The following is a 7,408-nucleotide window of genomic DNA, read 5'->3' as shown; positions in this document are numbered from 1 at the left end:
CAGGCACACACACACGCAGGCTCACACACCGTGCACACACACACACCGTGCACACACACACAGCTATGCAGAAACACGCACACGGTCACACACCACGCACGCAGAAACACACACAGACATCTAGCCAGCTCCCTCCCTATAGGCTTTCACTGAATACATGATATTACTGGAAACACTGAAAATAAATTTGAACGGCGATCAGGCAAAACAACTTTCTCTGGTGTTGTCATGATGAAGTGAGGCAGATGAAGGACATGTATTACTCCCATACCCCTGACATCCTCAGTGTCCATGAACCATTAATATCCCTCAAATCCATTCATTGTTTTGAGAGAGGGTTTTTTCTCTCCTGGAAAATGTGTAAAGTTCTTTGCTCCATGCTACAGAATACAGATAAACCGAACCAGGGCAGACATTCCTATATGGGTGGTTTTTACAAAACATCTTTTTTTCCTCCTAATAAATCACAAACACATGCGGAGTTTTGAGCTGTAACTATATCTGCAGCCCTGCACTCTTCTGCTTTACTTGTTCTGGTTCACAACGTGTCCAGAAGAAAAACCTGGACCTTGTCTCTGAAGAGTCATCCATAATATTTTGATATTTTTATAAATACTTATAAATAGCACCTTAATTACCATTTGGGTCACTGGAGTTCATTAGAAGAAAATCGATGTATTGCCCTTTCAGTAAACACACACACACAGAGACTCACACACACACATGCATGTGAACAATGACAGACACGCACAAACCCAGGAACTCCTGATCTCTCTCTCTCTCTCTCTCTCTCTCTCTCTCTCTCTCTCTCTCTCTCTCTCTCTCTCTCTCTCTCTCGTCTTTTTTGTGGTCACAATTTGTGTTTCCTAACCAGAGAAGGTGAAGGGCTTCCTAGCCTCATCTGCTCTTTTCCACCCCCTCATCCCTCCATCCCTCCACCCCCTCATCCCTCCACCCCCCCATCCCTACATCCCTCCACCCCCCCATCCCTCCATCTTTCCACCCCCCCATCCCTCCATCTTTCCACCCCCCCATCCCTCCATCTTTCCACCCCCCCATCCCTCCATCCTTCCACCCCCCCATCCCTCCATCCTTCCACCCCCCCATCCCCCCATCCCTCGACCCCCCATCCGTCCACCCATGCACCCCTCAGTCTACCCTTTATACGAATGACATCAGTCACCCTGACATCTGATGGTTTACATCACCTTGCCTAAACAACATGTGTGTGTGTGTGAACATGTGCATGTGTGAGTGATAACAGAGTGTGTGCGTGTGAGTGAAAGTGTGTGTCAATGTGTGTGTGAGTTATGAGAGAGGGTATGTGTGTGTGTGTGTGTTTGTGTGCCAGATAAGGTGTTTGCATGTGTGTGCACGTGGGCGTGTGTGTGTGTGATCTCCTACCTGTTATTGTGATGTTGCTGTACATGTTTGAGATCTTCTCCTTGAGCAGAACCAGCTGCATTTGAGCAGCTTTTTCTCTCTGCAGCTCCAGCATCATGGCTGGGTGGTTGGCCAGCTTACAGCCCTTCTGCTTGTCCAGGGCAATGTCACTGCGCACAATATCTGAGAGAGCAGAGGGTAAGGGGTTCACACACACGTCCACACACAGACACACGAGTTCGGGAAGCCTAACGAGCCGCTCCGAGATTTACATTCTTGTGTCCATCCAGATTAAACCGTTCTTTTATTTGGTAAAAGTTCAAACGAGACGTAGGATATCTGGTTGTCTATGTTTATACATATATTGGGGGGGCCGGGGGGGGGGGGGGGGGACCGCTGTGGAAGAGTTAAGGGACGATCCATCTAAATCTACCTTTGGGGGGTCCTGTTAGTGTTAGACCCCCCCCCCCCCCCCCCCCAACGCCTACCTCACCCCCCACCCACCTTGGGGGGCAAGACCTCTGACCCACTTGGAACCCCGACCCTTAGTCTCACTCACCATCCTCATAGTTCTTCAGGTAGTAGTCAGGGCCGGGTCCGCGGAACTTAGCAAGGTTCTTCAGGTTGTGGAACTGCAGGAAGTCAGTGCGTTTGCCTCCGAAGCGCAGGTAGGCTGGGGACAAACCCCTGGCTAGGGTCACCAGACGTTTGGAGCTGTGGGCGAGAGACATGCACAATGAACCACCGCTAGAAATTCTGGGGAAACCTTTTGAGGGATTTATTGGACCTTCCATTCAAGTCTAAATTAAAGAAGGATTCTTTCAGGCTAAAGAACCAGATGCACAATCGTATTAATCGTATGAACTGTTCATTTGACTGTGGTCTATTTACTACAATATCACACAGAAAATGCAGTATCCAGAACTGACTGACAATTCATTTCTCAGTATGCTATTTGATAGGAACCAATGATCGATTTCTCATGGGAGAAGATTTATCATCGAGTAGGTTTCAAAATCACATTTCCCAAGAAACCCTTGGGCAAAGTGTCAGATGGAGGAGGCTCCGATGTTTTAATCATCCATCCTGTTATGGTCTGGGGAAACAAAGCAAATGACTCCATTTCTCAGATGGCCCTGTACTTTGTGGTGGCGAGGACTCCAACTGCGTTTTATCACAATGTGAATATGCCTGTGAGAAAATTATAATAATACACTGTAGCATAAACAAACAGCTGTCAAACCCTTCAACACTCAACCTTCAGACGAGAACTTAAGAAGCGTTTTACTGTCTCTTTACAATATGTGTCTTTGTAACAATGACACCAGTGAAGCCTGCAAGTATTTAATGCAGTGTTTTCTTTAAGAACGATGTGACCAATTTTTCCATTGCAAAATGATTTTGTTTAATGGTCCTTTCAGGTCCTCTGTCTGGTAAACAATAACAACAATAAAGACAATAAAAACCAGCTCAGTTTTGGGGACTTGGAAAAAGTTACTTGAACCATTTGTGACAAAAGTCGAACCCAAAGAAGTTCCATGGAAGTTCCCAGCACAGGTCATGGTACAACAGGGTTTAATGGAGAACCCCGTGTCCATGAGCTGAAAGGGGTTTTGTGTGGAATCTTTTATATTGAACCTTCATTCAGAAAGTTAATTATAGTATCACAAGGAGTTCAACAGAACAGCCATTTGTTTTAAGAATGTATTTGATGGCATTGAATGAAGTTTCTTTAGCACAAATAAAGCATCTGCCACACGACAACATGGAGGCACTATCTGCTTGATGTTTATGTTCATAAATGACTGACTCATCTAGGGCCCTTCTGAGGTGTTGTGTTGTGTTGCTGGGACTTTGAACACTTGAACTGTATGTGGACTTGCTGTTCGCTTTCTATAAGTCCTCTCTTAGAGAATTTCTATCGTTTTACTATACTTTTGTTCAAGCAAGACTTCTTTAAGAACCAAAGAAAATAATCAATGCACATAATCCATGTTACATTTAGTCATTTTAGCATATGCTCTTATCCAGAGCGACTTACAGTAAGTACAGGGACATTCTCCCCGAGGCAAGTAGGGTGAAGTGCCTTGCCCAGGGACACAACGTCAATTGTCACGGCCTGGAATCGAACCTGCAACCTTCTGATTACAAGTCCAATTCCATAACCGCTCAGCCACCTGACTCCCAGTTCATGTGGCTGAGCGGTTCATTTGATGTTCATCAAATAAACTGTATCATTAGTTACAATAAATCGTTACGTGATAGAAAATGTTTTACTCAGTATTTAACGGAATATTTCAACATTCACAATATCCTCAAGACAGCAACACAGTGTGGTTAACAGGATGGACCATGCCTCCCCCAAAATGCATGTCCCAGATCTACAGCATTTAATCTTTTATTTAGAGTAAGGATTGTTGTGGAAAATAAATAAATTAATAATCATAATAAATTAATAAATAAATAACTTCTAGCGAGAACAGAAGAAAGGACACATGTACGTTTATACAATATGCAAAAACGTACAAAAGAGGTGATTGTTTGTATGATGATGATGTAATATTATAGATTTTGTTGGTATTATTTGTGTTTATTTTAGTAGCCTCTATATGGTTATGTACTCTTATTTCTATTTTTACGGTTGTTATATTGTTATGTATTTAGTCCATAAAGACGTACGGTGTATTGCGAATCAGGTTTTAGTTTTACAATTACACACTTATACTAGTAGGCTAACTATTCCAATGAACCAATGAACGTCAAAAAATATAATTAAAATAATCTCTGTGCGTAATCACCATGCTGGAAGGTTTTTTCTCTCTCTCTAAGGCCTAACAGACTCACACAAATGCCTAGTCCCCTTATAAAAGCCCCAAGACGTAAAACCCCAACATTTCACGCGCAGGTCACTTTCAGCTCACCGTGAGGTTCCGTTTTGTCACAACTAGTGCATGTTGACGGACACGTCCTTTTGAATTCAAATATAAGCGTTTCAGAGAAGTTTTCAAATGCTTTTCGGGAAAGAAACCATTAACTGTGTAATGAAGCCTGGAACTTAGACCTTTCTTCAATTAACACATACGCTCTAAAAAAGAAAGATGCACAGAACCATTTGGAATAACAAAAAATACATAAAGTCTCCTCACTGGGGGACAGTAGCCTACACGTGAGAAAGAACTATAGGGTTTCAATTTCCAGAAAGCAACTTACAGACGACAATTTGTATTTAAGTTTACTAACATTAACTACTTCTTATTCGTTATGTTGTTTAAATGTTTTTTTACATTTTTGGAGAAGTCTTGGTTTGTGTGTAACGTTTATACAATGCACCCTTTCCTTGCAGCGGCGAACCTTGACAAAACCTTGACCCGCCGGGGCACATGCCAGAGTTAAAGATTCGTTTCCATAACTGTTTAGTTTCACGAAATGAAATCAAGATCTTGCAGACAAAGATGACACCTGTTGATTTTAGATCATGTAGCCTTGAGACTTTCCCCATCGTTTTATCTCTAAATTACACAGTGGAGCTTCTGGTATCTTTCTCCGCATATCTTTCTGATGGTTCTTGTTTCTGTTATCCAATCAACTCTCTTTCTTTTGCATGGATTTTGCATGAAACTGAGATAAATTGCGAAAGTAGGCTACATGGAAAATAACATTTTTGGAAGATAATGATACTGAAGTCATAAAAATGTATACCATTAAGCCTGGACGTAGCCAATAGCCTGTTGAACACACATAACACAGGAATAATAGGCCTGACGGTTAAAATGGTGAAACATAATTTGAACGCTAAAGCATACATATTTGACAGTGGACTAGTGAATCAGAATCCGTCGTCTGTTGCATGTCACACTAACCATGTTCCATAGAAATGCCATCCTTTGTGCTTTAGCATAGGCTACGCTGGATTCTTAAACGAGCTGTAGCATACTAGTATACTAGCCTAACTGAATTGAGTAGCCAAGGACACCATCACATCTGATTTGCAGAGATGAGATCACGTTAGATTTGCAGAAGGCATTTATTATGAATACGTTGAAAGATGTAAACAGACTGCAGTCTACCTTAGAAAGTCAAGCCATCCGTCCTTGATTATCGACGGGTCCAATTGTAAGGAGAGGAAGTTGTCGTTAAGAACCTTCACCGGACTCCTGGTGTTGACGTCCAGCAGAATCAACGTCCTTTCCATGAAGCCCGGTCGTTTCCCGCCCGGCACAGTTCTCCGGTAAGGGGAGGAGGAGGAGATCACGGACTGCACCATCAAAGCGACGGATGCCAGCCACAGGGATGAGCCTGAGAAGGGGCACGGGAACGGCTTGGGCATCTTCCCGGTCCCGGACATCAGACGGTTTGGGAAAGTTAGGTACCCTGGTGTGGGTCTTCAGGCAAAGGTGAGGAAAACAAATATTCTTACCTTAAATCGGATTGTCCCTCCGTGCTTCAACTGGACCTATCTGTTTCTGTCTTCCTGTCTGGTTGTCTCCCCCTTTGCCCCCCCCCCCCCCCTTCTTGCTGTTTTTGGAAGCTGGAGAGAGGGGAAAGCACGCCCCAGGCCTGCCTTCCCGCTAGCGAGAGCCAGGACCTGGGAGGGGGAGAGGAGACAGCACCGCCCCTCCAGGATGCACAGCGGTGGTTCTGGGACTGGGAGAAACCAGAACGCGCAGCTACTTGGGTAACACGGGTGGTGCAGTGCGCTAAGGAGACCTAGCCTATCTATTAGGAACATGTGCAAATTAAACAGCGGCTCAAGGACTAAGTAGATACTTTTTAATGTATGAAGGAAGGTGGTCCCATCATGTATAACATCAAACAGCTAAGTTAGAAAACCAAATACTATAAAAATAAAACAAATAAAAAAGCTTAATATAGCCTAGGTCTACTGTATATCACGGTTCTCGGACATAGTTTGGCGCTTTACCTATTCCTAAAACAACTACAATTACGCACGTTGATCCGTGTCACAGAGCACATTTGTTATGTACATTTAAACAGTAGATTATGTCACATACAATAAATACTAGTAGTAGAAAATGTTTTACAGTAGCTTACTAAAGGCTGCGTAAATGTTTGTCTTGTGTTTGCGTTAAGGCTCTGGTATCGATGGACATCGTAGGGCAGCAGTGTGCTAATTTTCAAAATATTGCTCACATATTTCTAACAACAATCAAGTTATATTGAACTTATGTTATGTCAGTTTCTGAAAACTCAAATCAAAACTGATAGAAATATCTCACGTAAACAAATTAATTCATCACACACGTACAACACAAAAATAGGCAATTATTATCAAACTTAATCCACTGATCTTTTGCATTTCATTGAAATAATTGTGCATTTTACAATCGTTGGGTTTTAACAATTGCAAATACATTTAATTTGGGCTGTGTATTATACATTAGACATTCCAAAAGGAATCCTACATTGGTAGCAATAAATAGTATAAACACATTCTTACAACTGTATCTTTGTTGAACTGAATAACGAACTTCTGTTTGTAGATTTGTTGATTTGATTTTTGCCTATGTTTTTGAACTGTTAGGAAACGGAGGATTGAGAGATGGACCAGGAGGCATTTGAAATAGGGCTGTACTTTGGCGAAATGGTCTGCAATTATATTTGATTAGGCTATGTCCCAATCATATTCAGAACCAATTTGAAGTCGTAAAATCTGTAGATTTAATATACCAATAAAATGTTTATGTCTCTGCCTTCCAGATGTTTTTTGATAAGACACCGACACAGTGCTATCACTGGCGGGGATGAGAGAGGCAGAAATCGTCTGTGAGTAGGCCTAAAACAATGACTTCACCTGTGACTAGCCAGGCAAACCGCGACCTCACAGCAGCTTCTGGTCGCCTGAGGTCAAAATAATCACAAAAATTGAATTTCAGTATGCTATACGGTCGCAGGGAAGACGAAATAGGTCTTGATTGACGTGAGGTGACCGTTACGGTCACCGTCTGTGTTTTTGTACCGTTTGGCGCACCACATATAATCAGTCATTGTTAAATCAGGCCTCGTG

General features: G+C 42.6%; 1 protein-coding gene across 1 annotated transcript in view; it reads right to left on the bottom strand.

Moving 5' to 3' along the window:
• The window catches only part of hpse2 (heparanase 2), a 16,345-nt gene extending 10,601 nt beyond the window's left edge, over window positions 1–5,744 (bottom strand). The window contains 4 exon segments of the mRNA XM_062464490.1: window positions 529–533; window positions 1,405–1,566; window positions 1,943–2,097; window positions 5,451–5,744. Coding sequence (XP_062320474.1) covers window positions 529–533; window positions 1,405–1,566; window positions 1,943–2,097; window positions 5,451–5,728 — 600 coding nt within the window. The 5' untranslated portion in view covers window positions 5,729–5,744.
• Between the last annotated feature and the right edge of the window lie 1,664 nt (window positions 5,745–7,408).

The sequence above is a fragment of the Osmerus eperlanus genome, chromosome 6 (genome assembly GCF_963692335.1).
Source record: "Osmerus eperlanus chromosome 6, fOsmEpe2.1, whole genome shotgun sequence".
Classification (NCBI taxonomy): Eukaryota; Metazoa; Chordata; class Actinopteri; order Osmeriformes; family Osmeridae; genus Osmerus; species Osmerus eperlanus.
This window is presented reverse-complemented; position numbering and strand designations above follow the sequence as displayed.